At 37.2% G+C, this 20,911-nt stretch overlaps 2 protein-coding genes and 1 pseudogene across 3 annotated transcripts; 1 reads left to right on the top strand and 2 right to left on the bottom strand.

Annotated features, from left to right (window-relative positions):
* Nucleotides 1-3,768, bottom strand: part of LOC132165826 (myosin-6-like) — a 54,930-nt pseudogene extending 51,162 nt beyond the window's left edge.
* A 4,654-nt stretch (nt 3,769-8,422) lies between these two features.
* On the top strand, nt 8,423-11,993 carry LOC132165558 (multiple C2 domain and transmembrane region protein 10). The gene has a single exon (XM_059576180.1). The coding sequence runs from the start codon at nt 8,519-8,521 to the stop codon at nt 11,552-11,554; it is 3,036 nt and encodes a 1,011-aa protein (XP_059432163.1). The 5' UTR covers nt 8,423-8,518; the 3' UTR covers nt 11,555-11,993.
* A 262-nt stretch (nt 11,994-12,255) lies between these two features.
* LOC132166639 (uncharacterized) lies at nt 12,256-20,911 on the bottom strand. Of its 2 annotated transcripts, none has more exons than XM_059577488.1 (13): nt 20,609-20,727; nt 20,427-20,481; nt 20,240-20,329; nt 19,273-19,350; nt 19,124-19,198; nt 17,400-17,452; nt 16,404-16,554; nt 15,493-15,603; nt 14,906-15,035; nt 14,664-14,761; nt 13,536-13,674; nt 13,009-13,061; nt 12,256-12,891 (listed from the first exon to the last, which is right to left on the bottom strand). In XM_059577488.1, exons 2-13 carry the CDS (start codon nt 20,460-20,462, stop codon nt 12,769-12,771), a joined length of 1,137 nt encoding a protein of 378 aa, XP_059433471.1. In that variant the 5' UTR covers nt 20,463-20,481; nt 20,609-20,727; the 3' UTR covers nt 12,256-12,768. The 2 variants fall into 2 exon arrangements, with proteins under 2 accessions (XP_059433471.1, XP_059433469.1); XM_059577486.1 differs by having other exon boundaries at nt 12,257-12,891; nt 20,638-20,911.

Genomic DNA, 20,911 nt, shown 5'->3' with positions numbered 1-20,911 from the left:
ATTAATCATATGCTTATATTAGTTTCACGCTTCGAGAGCCATGTTTAATTAGTACAATATATTGTACTAGCTAGCCATTGGATTCGGCTGATGGTTTAGTTAATAGGAGACAAAGTGTGAAACTAATTATATATATGACTAAGTTATCATACTTAAACCTAAATCACAAGATCTAGAGGTATATGATGGGAGAGCAAAAAACATCATATGCAATAGATTTTCTAATCAAAATTGACTTAAAATAAAAATCTAGCAAGTAATTAGATATATCTACGGCACTACAAGAAAAAAGCTTTTTTCACATCGTTTTATTAATTTTGCGTCATTTAACTAAAACGACGGGTATATTGTGATATTATGTCATACGTATTTAATACACGGCGTCAATTTTAGTCGGTATGTTACAAACGCAATGGATTCACTCTTTTAAAGTGATGGATCGATGAATTGCTCTCTACTCTAAGGTTTAATCAAGGAGAACATTAAGCCTAGCTAGTTTCAAGGAGGTCAACTACTGACTTTATAGCTGTTTTTTTGTTATTGTTACACACAAATTGTTCTTCTTAATTTATAATGAATTTAATTATGCATATGCATTTGTATCCAAGTTTCATCCTTATATTAATTAACCATATACCATACCAGCAAATTAAGTGGATCTGAAGTCTATGTTTAAAGCAATTAATGAACGATAATAAAAAATAAAAATAAATAAAGAAATTAAAGGAATTAAGCTGCACTGCATGCTCTTCTTTGAGATGCACGTGGCCATAGGCCCATAGTACTTAGCCACCGGCAGATCGAGCTTCATTAACACTAAGTTTCAAGCGTAATATAACGAATGAATTATTGCCACAGTTGGTATTATCGTATTTATATGAATATATTTGGTATTCATTTGCATGGCTCATGCACATGCAAGTCCTTTTAATTGGGATCCGGACCTTGATAAACAATTTGATGTTTGGATTGTTAGCAATTTAAACGGTAAATATGAGATCGCTTTTGTAGAATTTATTGACCTAAACAAAAAGGTGGAAGGTTAAAAACTTGTTCGGATAAATGTGCCTTAGTAAAATTAGTAAAGATCTCTATTTTTTTACTTGTCCTATGTGACCACTCGTCAATGGAAGTTAGCAATTAAATTCAGTAAATTTGAGAGGAAATAGAAGCTGCATGCATGGATATCTCTGGGCATGTTTAACAAAGGACTGGACTGGATTGGACTGGACTCAAAGACCCAAAAAATTCATATCCAAATTAATTCTAATATTCTTACTTTTTACATCATATCAATCACTTTTTATTACTTTTCAAATAAAAAAATCATTACAAAACAATTTTTTTTTACTTTTTCATACAAAACTCTCTTATTTTTTTTTTTTTTTTTTTTTTCATATCAATCAAATCTGTTACAGTTTCAATTCACTCCCTTTTTCAAGTCCTTGCCAAACACACCCCCTATGTCTTCAGATGAGCTCATAACCCACCACCTCATTGATCATGGCGGCAGATTTGACGTCACTTTGATGACATGAGTTTCTGATGTCAACTTAGATGACATCACTTCTGTTTAAATCAAAAACCTATTAGATCCCACATTGCCAGCTTTAAAAAAAATTAATACTATTACATCAAAATTTAATAATTATTTATTACAAATTTAATGACAATTTTAAAAATCGCATTAATTTAAAAAAGACACCAAAAAAAAAAAAGGTTTTCTTTTTAATTAACATTGCTATCTTATCGGCAATTACATACCAGTGATATATCCAATTAAGGTCTCCCAATATAATTTGCAACCTTAAAAGGATCCAGCTTATGTAGTAAAGCATCATTTTTTCTGTAAAAACAATTAGTAATAATGTCATGTTTGTCATTAGCATTCTCTGTCCTATTTCGTGTTTTAAAAAAAAAAACAAAAAAAAAAAAGAGGAAATTTGAAAAATATTGCATAGTCTTCGTTGTTCAACTTCAACATTTCAATTAAGTGCCTAAAAAATAAAAAGAAAATGTCTATCCCTGATTCCCTCAGCTTGGTGGCTAAATGACTCGAGGGCCTTAGCCACACAATGGGCAAATTAACTTCAGCCCGGGCCCAAAGTTGCATTCATCCAGAATGGAGGAGAGGAGTCGCCGAGTCGGTCAAGAACTGAAAAAATAAAAATAATAATAAAATAAAAATAAAAAATAAAATAAAATCCCTTTAATCCAATAAACAATAAAGATGTTCTTCCGATTTGTGGTTGAAAAAAAAATCCTTTCTTTTAATCCATTCTTCGGCCAAAAGTGTCGTGGTGTAAATTTTGTTTTGTTACGTCCAACAATATAATAGTGATATGTTATTCAAAATTTCAAATAAAGTAATAACATAAGCACTATTAGATTTGTAAATTATAATTTGGACCATTAAACAATTTCTCTTTGTTCACTTAAATGGACAATCCAGCACTTGTTAAAATAAAGTTTGACAAAGGGTTCGAGATCGAACAAATTGGAATAGGATCCTCTCGAATTAAAATATTCAGTTAGTTATATTTTAAGAGTTTTTTCACTTTTTTATAGAACAAAAATACATTTACAATATAATTAATTAAATGAATTGGAAAAAATCTTAATTAGAACAAATTGAGGTGGTGAGAGAGAGAAAGAGAAGCAAATAGAAGATAGCCCAATGCACACCTCCCCAAAAAGATTAATTTAACGAATGTCAATACAAAAACAGCATAGAAAAGAGTCAAAAGACTAAAGAAGCTCACGATTGAGTTGCTATAGGAAACATCCTAAACAAGTTGCAGTTCTTTGAACAAAAAAATTATTGGTAAAAATCAATTAAATAACTTGGTAACAGAAATTTTGGCCAATTCATTGATTGGACTCAATATACTTAGTTACTTACCAAAAAAAAATTATTAATTGAACTCAATCTCACAGTTAGCTTAGAGCACTAGCAGTAGCTTCTCTTTGATTTTTCCTAAGTTTAAGGTACAAAACTACTTTTTGCTTCCCTATAAAAATAAATTTTACAATAGCTTCCCGTACATTTTCCTATACCATTAAAAATATTATTTATTTACAAAATACAAGTTTCCTACCTACCCTCGCTTTTTTCACAAAATCCCAACACAATCCCTAATTAAAGCTAAAAAGATGAGAAATGAAAGAGAAATGTTTATATTAAATTAATGTACAGTTTTGGTTCCCTACACATTAGGAAACACTATAGCAACCCTTGAGGGTTAGTTAAATGTAATAAATCTGATGCGAGTAGGTTTTTGTAGTTTTTTTTTTTTTTTTAACATAAAAAAGGGAATGACCTATAGGGTATCTGCTGCTAGTGGTAAAAGCAATATAAATTCCAAATAAAAAATAAATAAATAAAATCACTTGCATTCATGCTTTTCCTTCATACAAGCCTGGTCTGCCTGAGGTCAGTGTCATATGTGGATAAGCCTGAAACAATCAGCTTACCCAACTTGATATATATGCAACAAAAGTATGAAACATTCTCATCACAATTCCTCTTGCTAGTAAATAAAAAATTGGACTTCAAAATTCAAACTCAGCACTTCAAGGTGAAAATGAAGAATGAAAGACTTAAAATTTATAAAAAAAAAAAAGAAAAAAAGTTTACTCTTTACTCTTTTGGTTGAAAGATAAGCTCTTTGAAAACAGCATATCCAGCAGCATGGGCGTTGGCTCCATGGGTAGCACTAGCATATATACTTGGCCAGTCCAATGTGAGTTTTCAGGCCCGGGGCCCATGGCTCAGACTAGGATAATCAGGCCCAAACAATGGGCCCCATCAAGTCATGGGAGCTAACGTTTTAGTAGCTTTAAGTACAACTGGGAATGTGGTTTAGAGGATAACTCCACATTGCTTTGTCCTAACTGTTTTATTATTCTTGACTGAAAATTAGGCAACACCCTTAGTTTGTCGATGAGTACACACAACACCTGATAGCGGTTGCAATCTAATAGCAGGCAAGGAACCCATCTGCACGATCGGTCAAAGTTGTATCTTATTAGCAGGTGACACTTGGCCAATGACACATCTCACTAAAAGATAAGGATTTGATGTCATATCTAGCTAAGGTCATGCCCTATTAGTAGAAGTCACCTGGTTGAGGCAGTACATAATTTGCAAGCACTTTGCATAAGAAAAAGCATGCAACCTATGTAGGTAAACATGCATTACCATTCACATTACTCTTATTTTCTAGCTTCTACTCTCTCTCTCTCTCTTACTCACTCATAAATTCACCAATTATCCTTGCTAATTTAAGCATCAATTATATTTTCCGTGGAATCTTCCCGGCAAGTCTCTAACCTTTTTCTCTCTTTCTTGCATGCATTCGTTGTTTAAAATTGACCGTCCAATCAACTGTATTATCAATATATATATATATATATACCATTTGAAATACTTTTTATTTAAACAATTTATTTTAAATAGAAGGCACATACCATGACAACAAGTTAGAAAAGAAAAAAATTGCTTGGATGTGTTGTTAACAACATGAACAGTTTAAGGTAGTGTACCAAATCTGGGTGGCTGTTGAACTTGTTGGCTTCGGCTTTCCCGTTAATAAAAAGCACTTTTTTCCAAGGAGCCAAACACGCTCCTACTCGTAGTATCATCAGTCACTATCCTCATTCCTCAGGATCGTAAAAGGTCACTTTTCTAGGCCCAAGCATTCTTTTCGGCCTACTTTTAAACAAGTTTTTTTTTTTTGTCCATTTGTGAATCACCCAAACACTTCCCCCAATACCAATAGTTTCAAAAAACTCCTGTTGTATTGAGTGGATGGAGGGGCAACGACTCGTTTCTTTCTTTTGCAGGGGCATTTGCTGTTGTTCACAGTGACACAATATGCGAGTTTTCCTGCAAAGTGTTGTCTCTCAGTTTTGATAGGCCCGAGAAAGAAAGATCATAGAATTGTCGTGAGAGTGATATGACTTTGTTTGATACTTTTATTTTATTTTAAATGAAAACATTAATAAACTATTTAAACCTTAAACAATCAAAACTATTTTCATTTTTTATACTACTAAAAAAAACAAATTTTTTTTTTTAAAATCGTATTAAAATTACAAGAAAGGCTAAATATTCTAAATTTTTGTTTTAAAAGATGGTTCTTAAATAACGTGTTACAATTCTATGAGTCGGTGACACATTTTTTAAAATAATAAATCTCATGAGATGATGACACATTATTTAAGAATAAAATTTGAGATGTGTAGTACTTCTCAATATACTTAACACAAAACGTTCGAAATTATTTTTACTTTACCGTCATATCAAAAAAAAAAAAAAAAAACAAACAAGCAAACAACAGTCTAAAAGTTTTGTCAAATCAACCCTTGTCGAAACATTGTCACATATACTTCAGTCCATTTGCAGAGTTAACCGTTCGACTCAGATTAATGAGATCTTTGTTTATTAGACTATTTGAATAATAATAATTAAAAAATGAGCATATTAAAAGAGGTATATTATGACCCATTTGTTGTTCCCGTTAAATATATCAAATGATAATTTGAAAGAATAAAAGAACAATTAAGGAATTTTAAGAGTGGTATGAGAGATTATGGAATGTCTACCAAACATGAAACAAAAGTATGAGAATTTATGGAATGTCCAACAAGCATGAAACAACAAAAGTGCACAGCATTCGTATCTGCATGGAAACAACATAATGTCCAACCAACCAATTAGAGGACAACAGTCTCAGAAGGTTGCTGCTGTTGTCAACTTTGCTCCAACCAAATACACGACATTGAGGACAATAATTCCTAAACCCTTCATGGACCATTCATATGTTTCTTTTTCCTTATTTTTTTGCCTTCCCCAGGTCACCTGGAAAAGCCTTTTCCCTCTCTCCCCCTTCTCTCTCTCTCATAGAGAGATTCTTTTCAAAACAATTAAAGATAGGAAGAAAAATGCTTATCACACTTTTTTTTTTTTCTCCTAGCATAAGTTTTTTAATATGGCGTTAAAAATTATTATTATTATTATATTTTGGATTAATTACTATTATATTTTGAGAGCGAAAACAGAAGGGTGTAGAGCATTTATCAAGATAAAAAACTAAGAAAATGACTAAAAAGATCGACACTCTCTACCTATATGATAGTTATATTTGAATAATTAGTTGGTACCATCCGGACTACTAATGGAAATCAAGCTTAAAGGACTTTGTCATGTTCACTAATAGGAATCATCCGATACTTAAATCAGTGATTAAGTTATCATAAATAGTGAATTTATGAGAGAAACATGAAATTATCAAGTATAATTCCCTCACCCCCTCTCTTTTTTGGGTCAAGTGAGGGCTATAGGGAATACCAAAATTGATTCCCCACTCTCATTCTATTAGAATAGTTTTTTTTTTTTTTAACCCCTTGAGCCAAGAATATTGGGGCATTGGAGTCTCCAAAAAAAAAAAAAAAAAATCTCATTTGCTATTGTTTTAATATGATGTAAGGATATTATTGTTATTTTGAGTCAAGTGTAATAAACATTCTCCATTTGTTGTTGGATTTAATAAAAAAAAAATTGAATGGAAGGAGTTAAGTGAAATGGATAGATATTTAAGGGATTAATTATACGTTTTAAATGTAATTTAAGAAGAATAATAAATGTAATTTAAGAACTTATTCAACTACGTACACATTCCCTCATTTAAACTATTAAAAAATGAAAAAAGAAAAAGAAAGTGTTATCCACGCGTGTGAAATAATGTGAAAGTATTATCCACGCGTGTGAAATAATGTGAAAGGGCCCAAAAACAAGAAATCTGGTGGGGCCCACCCTCAAAATTTGACAGGTTATTTAAAGTTACAGTGTGGTTGGGGGGGGGGAGAGGATGTGGGTCCCTCGTGACAGCCATGCTGCTAACAGTTACACGGTTACGGGTACCGTGAAACACGCGCCTCGAAGCTGCGACGACAAAAAAAAATCTAAAAAACAAAAAAGGAATTCCCTCCAAAACCTCGGATTTCGAGGTTATGCCCCTCTCTACGAACTATCGGATTCTCTGAAGATTCTGGCACGCTCTTATTCTGACCTATTTACCTAATATATCTATCTGGATTCAACAGCGCTTGTAACCCACGCGCTCTACGACAGTACCAGATATTATTTTGTCGTGTTGGAGTTCATTGAGAATCGAGATGCAGAGTGGGGACCATTTTTCGGAGGAGGATCCCCTGAAATTGGATCTAGAGAGACGATTGTGGGTCCGCTTGTTCTGAGCAGCTAGTTCTAAATTCTAATTGGTGGGCTTTGTAGGTTTACTATATATCAGTAAATAAAAATTGGAACAACCTTAAACCACAAAGAACATGGGAATTTTAATTATCTTAAACCCTTACGTAATCTTCATGGTTTATAGATTTTTATTAGAGGATGAGACTATAATTTGAAGTTTGAGCCATTTTTTTTTTAAGAAATGTTAAGAGTATTAACTATTTTACTAGATAAGTGTTAGGAAGCTAAACAATTAAACTCAGAAAAAATTTTAAAATAACGTGGCAAAGGTTTTTAAATTAAAAAAAATGTAATTCTCTCTCCCTTGTCTGCTACTCATGATCTGTCACGTTGGTTTGAAAATTTTTCTGGGTTTATTTGTTTGGCTCCCTACCACTTTTCATTTTATTAACAGAGTCTTACTAAATTGATGTGTAGCTCATGTATTGAAAAAAAAAATTAATTAAGAAAAATGTAATAAGTACCAAGGAATGGAATACACATCAGTTTAGTAAACCTCTGTTAGCAAAAGAGATAGTATCCCTAATATTTTTTTAAATTTTTTTAAGTGGCTACATGTTAGCCAATCAAAACGCACTCATTGTAAAATTAGAGGCCTTACTTGTTATGTGTTAAAAAAAAAATTTAAGAAAAATATTAAACATTACTCTAAATACTTGTTCAAGTGCAGACATTGCCACGTTAGCCTGATTATATAAAAGCAGGATGATGATGAATATTTAAAATTTCTTTAGACCATTTTATAATTGATGAAATACTATGGTAATGATTAAATGGATGGTGAGAAATGAATAGTGGTACAACAATCCTAACCCCTGTATCTAAAAGTACCATAATTGTACTTGGTACGATGGTAATTGGATACGTGTTTTCTACCCGACCCGAAATTAAGCCCGTTGACCCTTCTTCTTCTTCTTCTGGCTTTTAAACATTGTAGGTTAACGTTAAGAATGTTGTGTGGGGTCCCACCATATCCACTCTGTCCAGAGATTTCTTTCGCCCCCATGTTTACTGGCGCGTGAGGAACTTAGATTTTTTACTGTTCCCCTCTACCAACGCGCTTTCTCTCTCACGTAACTTTCTCTATGGAATAACTCTGCAGCACGCTCTTTCTGCTTCACTGCCTTTTGAGCTTTCCCTCCTTGAGCCTCACACTCTGTCCTCTCTGTCTCTCTCTCTCTCTCTCTCTCTCTTCCATCTTCTACCTCTCTGTCTCTCTGCGATAGTTGTCACCAATCAGCCATGAATGGCAGCAAAGAAAAGCTCGTGGTAGGGGTGGTAGCAGCGCACAACCTCATGCCCAAAGATGGCGAAGGTTCATCTTCACCGTTTGTAGAAGTTGAGTTCGAGAACCAGAGGCTCCGGACTCAAGTCAGATACAAAGACCTCAACCCCATTTGGAATGAAAAGCTTGTCTTCCACGTCAAAGACGTCGCCGATCTTCCGTACAGAACGGTGGAGATCAACGTCTTCAACGAGAGGAGGTCGAGCAACAGCAGGAACTTTCTCGGGAAAGTCAGAGTCTCCGGTTCCAGCATTGCCAAAGAAGGAGAGGAGGTTGTCCAACTCTACACCCTCGATAAGAGAAGCCTTTTTTCGCATATCAGAGGTGAAATAAGCTTGAAGCTTTATCTTTCTGTGAAAGAAGAGGTTAAAGATTTGCAAGACGAGGTTAAAGTTTCTTCTTCTTCTTCTGGGTTTTCCAAGAAGACGAAGAAGTTGCAAGGGCCAAGCTCAACCATGGCTGCGATGGCGCAGCACCAACTGGTTCAAGCAAACAAGCAAACACAGCAAGCGCAGAACCATTCAAAGCCTTTCGAGCCAAACACAGGTGAGATCAATCCCGTTGTGGTCACTACAGGGCCTAGCCCCGCTCTTCCGGCCGTCACCGGCGTCGGCGTCCGCGTCGCTGGCGGCGGAAGCGGCGAGGTGACTATGTACTCAAACAGGTCGAGCGAGTTCTCGCTCAAAGAGACTCGGCCGCAACTCGGGGGCGAGTCTTTGCAGAAAGACAAGACCAGCTCTACCTATGACCTTGTCGAGCAAGTGCAGTACTTGTACGTTAAAGTTGTGAAAGCCCGAGAGGTTTCATCGCTATTTGGTAATGCTGAGCTGGTGGCTGAAGTGAAGCTCGGAAACTACAGAGGAATAACGAAGAGGGTGAGCTTGAGTAACCTGGAATGGGACCAAGTCTTTGCTTTCTCAAAGGATTCTATTCAGTCGTCAATGGTGGAGATTATAGTGAAGGAGAGCAACAGAGACGATTTCTTAGGCCGTGTTTGGTTCGATTTAAACGAGGTTCCGCGGCGGCTTCCGCCGGATAGTCAGTTGGCTCCGCAGTGGTATAGAATGGACGACAAGAAAGGCGAGAAGGCAAAGGCGGAAGTAATGGTTTCGATATGGTTCGGGACTCAGGCGGACGAGGCGTTCGCGGAAGCCTGGCATTCCAAGGCGGCTAACGTGCATTTCGACGGCCTATGCACGATCAAATCGAAGGTTTATCTCTCCCCAAAGCTCTGGTACTTGAGGGTATCCGCCATTGAAGCGCAAGACATTGTTCTTGGGGAAAAAGGGTCGGCGATGATGAGGTTTCCGGAGCTTTCAGCCAAAGCCCAGGTGGGAAACCAGGTTCTGAAGACTAGGATTGCTGCTGCCAGCGCGACCCGGAGCTTGTCGAATCCTTTCTGGAACGAGGAAATGGTGTTTGTGGTGGCAGAGCCGTTTGAGGATTACCTGTTGCTTTCTATTGAGGACCGCGTCGCGCCTGGGAGGGAGGAGGTTGTTGGGAGAATTATTCTTCCAGTGACGGCGATCGAAAAGCGAAACGACGAGAAGCCGGTGACTTCCCGGTGGTTTAACCTCGACAATCATTTCGGGAATGCAGGGGAGTCGAAGATGGTTCGAGGATTTGGTTCGAGGATTCATCTCCGTGTTTCTCTTGATGGGGGTTACCACGTGCTTGATGAGGCAACAATGTATAGCAGCGATGTTAGGCCTACGGCCAAGCAGCTTTGGAAGCCCCACATTGGTGTGCTTGAAATGGGAATTTTGGGTGCAACGGGGCTTATGCCTATGAAAATCAAGGAAGGCAAAGGAGGGTCTACGGATGCCTATTGTGTTGCCAAGTATGGGCAGAAATGGGTGCGGACACGGACGGTGGTTGATAACTTGTCACCCAAATGGAACGAGCAGTACACTTGGGAAGTGTTTGATCCTTGCACGGTGATAGCAATTGGGGTGTTTGATAATTCCCGGGTCGACAAGAACACAAGCAACAACGGCGGAGGAGGAGCTCGCGACACCCGGATCGGGAAAGTCCGGATTCGATTGTCGACGCTTGAATCGGATCGAGTTTATACTCATTCGTACCCGCTTCTGATGCTGCACTCTTCTGGTGTCAAGAAGATGGGGGAGCTTCATTTGGCGGTCCGGTTTTCGTGCTCGAACATGGCGAATATGCTGCACATGTACACAATGCCATTGCTGCCGAAGATGCATTATGTGCAGCCGTTGGGTGTGAGTCAATTGGAGAGCTTGAGGTACCGGGCTATGAATGTGGCGGCATCCCGGCTTAGCCGCGCAGAGCCGCCGTTGGGCCGAGAGGTGGTGGAATATATGCTTGATCATGACTCTCATATGTGGAGCATGAGGAGGAGCAAGGCCAACTTTTTCCGCCTTATGAATGTTGTGTCTGGCCTTGTTGCCATGGTCCGTTGGGTGGAGTTAATGCGCAATTGGCACAAGCCTGTTTACTCCACCTTGTTTGTGGTGTTCTTTCTAGTGCTTGTCATGTTTCCGGAGCTCATCATTCCTACAATATTGCTTTACATGGCCTTTTTGGGACTTTGGCGATACAGGTCCCGACCCCGTCATCCGCCCCACATGGATACCAGGCTTTCTCATGCTGAGAGTGTTTATCCTGATGAATTGGACGAGGAATTTGATTCTTTCCCGACAACTCGAAGCGCAGAGGTTATTCGAATGAGGTACGATCGGCTGAGAAGTGTGGCGGGGAGGATTCAAACTGTGGTTGGCGATTTGGCAACACAAGGTGAACGTTTCCAGCAATTGCTAAGTTGGCGAGATCCAAGGGCCACATTCTTATTTGTGTTCTTTTGCTTGATTGCTGCTGTTGGATTCTACGTGGTGCCGATTCGGGTTGTTGTGGCTTTGTGGGGGCTCTATGTGCTGAGGCCGCCAAGGTTTAGGAGCAAGATGCCTTCTCCAGCATTGAATTTCTTCAGGAGGCTGCCAACAAATGCTGATAGCTTGTTGTAGCCTGTTGGAGTGGGATGAGTTTATTGTTTAGGATTATTAGCGATAGATAGACGTGTGATGATAGTGGAAGGCCTTTTGTTTTGTGGTATGGTGCCTTCCTCTTGTGTGTTAGGTCAGCTTGCTGTTATTATGTAAGGAAACTTTGTGCCTGCTCAAGAAGCAAATTATGCTTAATAGATGGGATTTTATATACTCCAGTACTTAAAATACCATAAATGGGATTGGATGGGAATGGGGTGCATTATTCTTTATAAAATGAGGGCAAATTGTAATTTTACTTTTTGTTTGGACAAATTTGCCCTCACATAATAAGGAATCAGCTCATAAGAATCAGGGTGTTAAAAAAAAGGGGTATGGTTGGGTACCAACCAGTTACCGGGAAATTGATTTTAAAACCAATTGGATAAAACCAATAACAGGGTACTCCGGTCCGGTTACTAGTTTTGAAATTTCTATATATAACAACCGGGTATATATATATATAATAATTTTTATATATATATATATATAGAGCATTTTTAAACATTGAATTTTTGGGGCATTTTTAAACATTAGATTTTAATTTTTCAAGCCCAAAAGCAGTGATTTCTTAGGTTTTTTTTTTTTAGAACAATCACAACAAAGCCAGCTTATTGGGACAAAAAGTCTAACTGTTTTTTAAAAAATGGGCCAAAAATAGTTAAATTAAGCCCAAACATTAGGCCCAAGACCTAAAATAAGCTAAAAATGCCAAAATTTTTTAAAACTAGTTACCCAGTCCGGATAACCGGGTACTAACCGGAACCAGCTGGTTATTTCATAACCGGGTACCCGGTACCGGTTTTTCAAAATTAATAATAAGGTACCCCGGTTCCGGTTGCCGGTTTTGGCCAACAACCGGAACCTGGACTGGATTTTAACCCCTAGATAAGATCCTAGTTCATAGTGGTCAGCCTCATGTGGTAGAGCATTCAGGTCCCAATTTAGGCTCTTACCTGCTCGAGCTGCCTAGCTACTTGAACAGGTGGAGTTTGGATGCCTTCTATGCCCATCACCACAGGCGTAGGCATAGAAGGCAACCACATCTGCTGCTGTTTAATTAAAATTGGCTCGTTGTCACTGCTTTATAAAAGTGATTCTGTACAAGTGACTATGGCGATGTCATAATGAGAAGAAAAAAAAAAAAACCTAACTGGGATGCAAGAGCCCATCCTGCATGCTGAGTCCCATGCTTCTCATTTACTTGCCGAAGATGTGGTTATCATTTGAGAACTCTGACGTAAAAAAGATGCCAGGCGCGGATCGGTGCGGTGTGGAAGACCAGTTCGAGCTCCCAAAGCTCTACAGTTAGCTGCTGCCTGCACTCAGCCACCACATAATTCAAAAACGATTTTTCTTGCACTTACCTATCCTAATCCCATCGCAACAAGATTTACATTTCAGTTAATTTGACTCTTGGAAATAAGTGTACTTACCACTTGAGCTGCAAATGGCAACATTGTTTCTGGTGGCATCTCAGCACATATAGCTACAAGGAAATCAAAGAATTACGAATGTCATCAATGTTTCCATCAATCAATAGTATACAAAAAGACTGCAGCCAAAGTTATAATCTATGGAGGATAAACAGATCTATAGAGGAATGAACCCATTCATAGGTAAATTGATTCTGCAGTTATAAACATAATTATCCACTGGGGTCCTGCTCTTAGCCTCGCATGACTGAACCAGATCAAAGTGTCGTCACCTTCTATCTGAAGCAATTGCTAGTATGGTTTATTGCAAATACAAGGTCATAAATTGTTTAATATTAAAAAAAATAGAAAAATTAACAAGGCAAAGGTGAACTGCTGGTCACTTGATATTGAATGTAAAATGATAGTACCTTCAGGGAGAAATGATCTGTGGCAAATGATTATTTTAAAGCAACAGAATTGGCAGGCAACATATGCATACAGAGACAGCTACAGACTAAAAATAAATAGGTTGAATGGTTGCATACCATAAACAACACCTCCAATAAATGCATCCCCAGCACCAGTTGTATCGATTAGTTCTGAAGGTGGTATCTTCTCAGCTGTTCCCCAAAATAACCTCCCACATACTGTCCCAATCCCGTTTGCTCTCAATCTTGTCACCGACTGTGCGATAGAATGCAAAATGATGCAACAGCAAATCTTTATCTAATGTAGTCACTTATCTCTTAATTCTACTCTGCTGGATTTCTATCTGACTAACGATCAAGTATTTTTCTACAGTGTCAGATTTTTTTGGGGGTGATTAAATAAGAATATCACATATAATTATACATTCAGTTCCTTAAAACACCAACCTTAAATCTTCAGCATACGAGAAATTATTTGGTATATTATATAGGTCTAACAAAGGGTCACAAGACATAGTTTCACTTTTCTCCCCTCCCAGGGCCTTGCTCTAGCAGGACAAACATTAGGTAATAGCCAATTTCAGATTTTAATGACTTTGAATAATAAGAGTTAATATCTCTGTCTCTATTTATGAAAGGTGCATCATCTTTAATAAGCATGTCATAGAAACAGGCATCCTATGACATGGGCAGTTTCATCAACTATGTTTTGGTGCAGAAAATATGGCTTGTTTTACATAATTCTTGCACCAACTGTCACCTTCAATGTCCTCCATGTAAAAATCAGATTAATCAAGTACAGGGCTTATATGTGCAGAACATCCTCAGTGCCAAGGCGGGTTTCCCTTTAATTTCTCTCTAACATTACCTAATCTATTCTTTACATTACAACCATAAATGCAGGTAGTTCCTTCAAGTCAATTCATAGCACAGCATGGTGCTTTGGCTTCAACATGCTAAAATTAACAGCTATGATGCTTTGATAGAGTTTACTTTTGGCATGGTGGACAACAAGCAAGGCCTTGCTCAACAACAACACACACAAGCATTTCTGAGTCAAGGGAAGGCTTCCGTGTCCTAGGTCAGGTTTTCAACAATTTGACAGAAGTTAATTGTTGAAGTTTATGCCACACAACTGCACCTGTCTCTTACAACAGACTAAAGCTAAACCATAAAAGTAGAAAATAATCATCCCCATTAAACTAGAGAGACACAGTTTTGAGGTTATATTATAAATTATATTACCGATGAAATACATGTTGGGCTGGGTACACTTTCATCCTTTTGCTGCTTTAATGATTCCAATAAGACGTCTACATCAATTTCTTCTGTCTGGTAATCCTCTGCCAAAAAAAAGTGTTACAATGAAAAGCTTATATATTAGAGCAAATCAAACCAAAGAGAACTTTGGGATTTCAAGACAGTATCTGACTCTATGCTTGCATATCATTTTCATCCTTGACAATGAAAAATGGGTGTTTACTCACCACCATTTACACTTCTCTCAAGCATTATGCAGCCTTCTTCACCCAAGGTCACAATCACAAATTTGATATTTGGCAATCTCAAAAAAATGGAAACAAGAGCATTTGGAATAGATGGTGCCCCTGTCCATGCCTATCACACAAGAAGTCAATGTTTTCCCATAGAAATTAGCAAGGATACAATAGCAGTAATGTGTAGATATATTGTGTCCATTAAAATAAACAGTTTAACCTAATGGGCCAACGTATCTTACAAAGTCAAACTGAAATGAGGACTGAAAATATTTTTTGAGAGTGATCAAATATAATCAAATCATAATAATCACATTAACAATAAACTTCAACACAAAATATTTGCTCGGAGATGGATAGATGATATAAAAAGATACACATGGTATCAGAAATTCCAGAAAATATTGGTGGCCTCAAAATCGAGTAGATATCTTAATTTGAGAAAACAGCTAATCATCTGAAGATGCAATGCTAGCATAAGTCAGCATCTGTGCATACCAAAGAATTGGCTGCTGAGAAGACTCATCAGCCATAAGTGCCTCTCATTTATAGTTATTCATGAAGAATAGTCAACTTGCCTTTGGAAATTTTGCAGAGCATATGGCATAATCAGCTAATTTCAGGAGATCGTCCAACCCTTCCCTTATCCTTTCTGCATCAATTAAAATAGGTATACTCTTGCGAACTGCCTGTTCTGAAAGAATCCAAATACTGATTACTTCCCCATTAGTTAATATTAACTTTTCTTATTATTTCTTCAAGATGGAAAGCAAGAAGAGAATGCGCAATTACCAAAAAGTGCACTTCTAATACTTATATGATGCTAAGCGTTTTGAAAGAGAGAGAGAGAAAGAGAAAGAACAACAACAACAGAGTAAGAAATGTCTTTGGGTTGCACTTATAATATATATCATCTCTATAGAGCCATGTGAAATTACATTCCCCACCAATGGCCCTAAACAAGCTTTATATTCTTCTAATAATATATAACACAACACCTTTTTGCAGATATCTTGATTTAACCTATTCTTATGATGAGCTGGCACTCTTCCTCCGAAGGAAAAATGATCATTAACAGAAAGTTCAGGTTACATTCCACGAATAAAGGTGTGAATAATCCAACTTCTGACCTTAGCCTTTTAGAAATAAGAAACTACGTATGCACAAGGTAAAATATCTTACACAGTAAGAAAGTATCAGGTACAATATTGTCAGAACCTTGCCTTGCATTTTCTAGAAGAAGAAGAAGACATGGAAATCTGTGGATCCATATGGCCAAATTGGGAAAAAAACAAAAGGACACACTATCAACATTTAGTTCACAACTGTGCCACGATCAAAGAAAAAAAATTCTTAGTTTGTTGTTTCACTTTGTAACACAAGGACAAGGTTTCTTAATTCCATCTACCTCAAACAGCAGAATCAATATTAACCTGAATATTAGGAGTGAAGTATCAAAGAAACTAGAAGGAAAACAAATGAAAATGACCTCTTGTGCAATAATTAAAGCAGTTTCGGGCAATCTTCCATCCAGATAGACAATTCTTGCACCATCTATTGCAGATAATAAACTTGCTCGGGAAAGGTCATCCGGTATCATGGGAGGATACCCTGGGGTGTGAATACAAGTGCGAGTTTTCCTGAAAATATCGCTCAAGATTAATCAACTGGCAATAAAATTCCAGAAGAGCCTCAGTAAATGCAAACCAGTTAGATTTTGCAAGCATAACAAATGCACGTTGTTGTCAAAAGTTGCCAATGGAAAGTGCTTGTCCAGTAAAAACAATCTCGGGACATTCTAGGCGTTACCAAAACTCAATGCGTTGGGTACCTCTAAAGTTGTGCAAAGATCAAAAAGAGTCATGTCGTGTTGTAATATAAAGACTTAAGAGACTATACCTGATAAAATCAGCTTATATGAGGTAACTGGGAGCTATAAAGAAACCTACTAATAAAAAGTAAAAACATACCAACACAATAAGGTCTCTGGCAGGTCAATTCTTCCCTAATGGAGAATCCACTGAATGGGACAAAAGGCAGGAGACAGAGAAGAGGTAAAGTGGACATACCTCAAAACTAGTAGAAGCATAACCCTTTTTTTTTTTTTTTAACTAATCTCTCCAAAGAAATTGGTCCAGATGGCATTGCCAAATCCTTTATTTTCTAAACTATAGGTAAACTTTGTCTCAAATATTAGCAAAATCGATATAATCCATTTACGTTATATCAGATTAAAGCACTTATGGATAACAATAAACCCCCAAGGATCATGTCGTAGACAAGAAATTTGCATCAGGGAAATCCTTGAACCTTAGACAAAAGGTTATTAAAATATTTTCCCCCAAAATATATAGTCTCCAACAACATATAATTTTTACACTTGAAACAAGCCCGCCTTTTTATATTGTCAACAAAGTGAGCTCACTCAGGGCTGAGAGAGAGAGAGAGAGAGAGAGAAAATAAAGGCAAAGGCAAAGGCCCTCACGTTTGGTTGTCAACAATGACATAGGTAAACGGTGAATTACCCCCCTCAGAAACCTGGAAATAAGACAGATCGAGTCAAAAAAAGATCAAGTAATTATGCAAGATCACAGAGCAGTTTGGTGTTACTAGTCATAGCTAAATTCAGTTAATAGACAAATCTATAAAACAGTGATATAGATACAGAATCAACACTATTGGAAAATAATGGAGTAAAATGGGCATAAATTGTCTGCCTTATTTTTTTCCCTTATTGAATTTACTTGTACAATATATTGCACTGTATACCAATAAGATACAACCTCGAATACTTGCAATGACAAAACAGGGATAAATTTGTAAAATATTCAACCAGAGTGACTACATCTAGAAGAAATTTTAGGAGTGGAAGCCAAGTGCGTAGGATCAGATAAGCATGTGGGTGGCAACTAATGTAGCTCTAGTGATGTAAGTTTTCACTTAACTCCTTTAATGCTTATTCTTGACCATTTCAGCATCGAAATTTGCATTGAAGCGTATTTGATAATTTGTTTGTTCAAACTTAAGACAATTACAGGTAGTTTGACTTCAAATATGCAAAAACTTTCCCCACATGTCCACGCTACATGAAATTTTTCATTCGGTCTGGGAAGGGTTCATTTAAGGTCTTTTGTGTTATGTGGACTCAAGTATGCAGGTTTCAGCTATATTTTTATGGGTTGGACTTACCTATTTTAGTATCTCATGACAGAGTATGACTGAGTTTCAGTTTAACTAACCTTTCTTCGACTAAATTTTAGAGAAAAATGTGTGCTGTCCCGGTCACTGCTACATTGAACTTCTTTTTTTGATGAATATTGATTTATTATTAGAAGAAGCAAAGCTCTCGTACACAAAGAATATACAATAGAAGCAACCACCCTATTGGAGTCGAAAAATTTAAAAAGTTAACATCTACAAGATTAGTGGAAGAAAAATTAGGAACATAAGTTACAGCCCAATCTAAGAGAGATCTCAAAAGGAGGATTTTAATCGTGGCACATTAGACTCGCGATCCTCACAAAGGTGCGGATTTCTATCTCTCCAAATACTCTACATTAGTAGAGCAGGGATAACTTTCTAGATGGCCTCTTTGGAATGTCCCCACCCTTAAGTCTTCTAACAGTAAAGCAGCTCTTGGATATTGCTAAGCATCGAACTTCTCATGAACTCATTCATGTCTTGTTACTTTCCTTGATTACTATCGCTTTCGTATCCATCTTATAAACAATAGTTTTGCAATTCTATGGACAACATACATTTCAATGCTGGCAGCTAGTTTTCACTGTTTATTGATTTCTAAACCTTGTGCAATTAACTGCGTTCTCTATATTTCTGTTTTAGCCTACATAAACTCTTTACATCATGTAGACATGCCAACAACACTAGAGAACTTACTTTAAGTCTTGATATAACAAAATGATGTTAATCCATAAAATTACTACTAGCACATTATCCAAAAGCTAATTACATCAGTGCAATGAAAACAGATGCACATAAACCATTATTGTGATACCAAGAGACAAGAAAAATGGTATTCACATCACAGCTTTAAGAAATATACGCAGCAAGCTTCTAATAAAGAGCAATCAATACTAAAATCATTAAAAAGCAAAAATTATATAGCATAGTTCTTCAATCACCAGTTGAACATATGTTATCATAATTACATAAGCTCATATGCGAATAGGTTTATCATCTGAAGCTTACCACTAAAAAAGAAGTATCCACACCGTCAGCTTCTAGCTCGTTCAATATGCCCCTGCCTTGAGCGTCATCTGCAACCTAGTGATTTCATAATGACAAACATGTTAAAAAAAATAAATGATAAAAAGAATTAAGTTGGATAAAGTTGAAACCTTGGAAATTAGCCTTGGATTTAAGCCCAAACGAGCTACACAGGTTAATGCATTCCCGGCATTTCCACCACCTTGAACCTAACAAAGCAATGCACCAAAACACAATTATAACATCTTCAATGCTACCGTACCAGCTATATTTGGTAGGTCTGATACTCAATAAAAACAACGGATATAAAAAATAGATGGGCATTCCTAAATTGGATAACCAATGCTGTGACTAATCGAAATTGCTTAGTGTTCAAGATTCTGAGGACTGAAATTTATCATAGTACCTAACATTGAGAATGCTGGGTACCTAAAAATTGAGCTATGAGCTACATAACTCGTATAATTAAATTCGATTCAAACCAATGTTTTTAATATTGGTGAGATACATACGTATCTCATGGCATCTTAATATGTTTTAGAGGAATGATTGATGTCAATATTTTTTCAATATTTTTTCCATCTCATCCTACAAATTCAATAAATTAACAATTAGATTTATGAACTCATGTTGACCTCACACAAATTCAATGATAAATTCATACATTTAATATAGAAATGATTAAAAATAAAATGAATTCTTAAAATATTGTTCAACAATTATCGACCCATAAATACGATGCATGGCAAGTGATTGAGATTCCGTCCATTTTAATGATTTGACTAATGGAGAGGCTTATTGCTTATCGGTAGTTGAAGGAAATTGAATGTGACAGAGACGGGCGATAGTTGTTAGGCTTATTGTCATTATTTTTAGGAGTCACCCGAAGTCATGTCTTTATTGAAGGGCCGTACTGGTCTGCCCAGCTGGGTACAAGCAAGCCACTAAAGTCAAGCTTCAAAGATATCAAAATGAAAAATCTCAAAGAGAATCGCAGTTTAAGATATCAAACCAAACGCGGCGTAAGATAGGCAATTGACCACGTCATCCTCTATTTCAGATTCTCTCTAATTTGGAGAAATAAGAAAGAAAGAGAACCTTCAAGCTGGTGGTTCTGATCTTGTCGTCGGGATTCGGATACGCCGCCACTGCCGCCAAGTAATCCAGCGCCGCCCCTCCACACCCCACCTGCCCACATCATACGTACCTCCATTTGTAAGCTACACACACACACACATACATACATATATGAGAGAGCGAGAGAGAGGAATGCAGAGGAACGCACAACGATGCGGTTTTGAGGAAGCGAATCGGACGACATATTATTGACTCTGAAATTTCTGCAATAAGACATTTATGTGGACTCGGATTCAAACTCGGAATAACAAAACCATGAATTGTAAGAGCATGGAATTTGATAATCGAAAAGAAAAAGAGAAGGAAGATGAAATGAGAGCAGAAGCGTACATGATTAGAGCAAAAAAGAGGAGGGAGACCTGGTGGAGTTCGTTGCCGATGCTGATGCTGGGAGTGAACTCAGCGAGTTGCCAAGCGTGGTGGTGGCCTTGGGAATTGTGGAGAGCGAGAGCATCTTTGCTTGCACAAGGAAGAGAGAGAGAGAGGGAGAGAGAGAGAGCGTGTGAGCTTGGCTCTGTGGAGTGGCGAAGGCGAATTCTGTTGGGGTGTGTTTGGGACGATGAGTCTGATATTCTCGTTCTGGTTAGTGTTGTCTAGATGTGTTTGGCTGTGTGGGTGAATGGTACCCATTTT

Source organism: Corylus avellana, chromosome ca11 (assembly GCF_901000735.1).
Source record: "Corylus avellana chromosome ca11, CavTom2PMs-1.0".
Lineage (NCBI taxonomy): Eukaryota > Viridiplantae > Streptophyta > Magnoliopsida > Fagales > Betulaceae > Corylus > Corylus avellana.
The sequence above is the reverse complement of the archived record's forward strand: the minus strand, read 5'-3'. Positions and strand labels throughout refer to the sequence as shown.

Coding starts and splice junctions, on each gene's coding strand:
- LOC132165558 (XM_059576180.1), top strand. CDS start 8,519: ATGAATGGCAGCAAAGAAAAGCTCGTGGTAGGGGTGGTAGCAGCGCAC.
- LOC132166639 (XM_059577486.1), bottom strand. CDS start 20,732: ATGCTCTCGCTCTCCACAATTCCCAAGGCCACCACCACGCTTGGCAAC. Junction 14,762..14,905: donor TGAGAGAAGTGTAAATGGTG/GTGAGTAAACAC, acceptor TTTTTTTGGCAG/AGGATTACCAGACAGAAGAA. Junction 13,675..14,663: donor GCCCAACATGTATTTCATCG/GTAATATAATTT, acceptor TCTATCGCACAG/TCGGTGACAAGATTGAGAGC.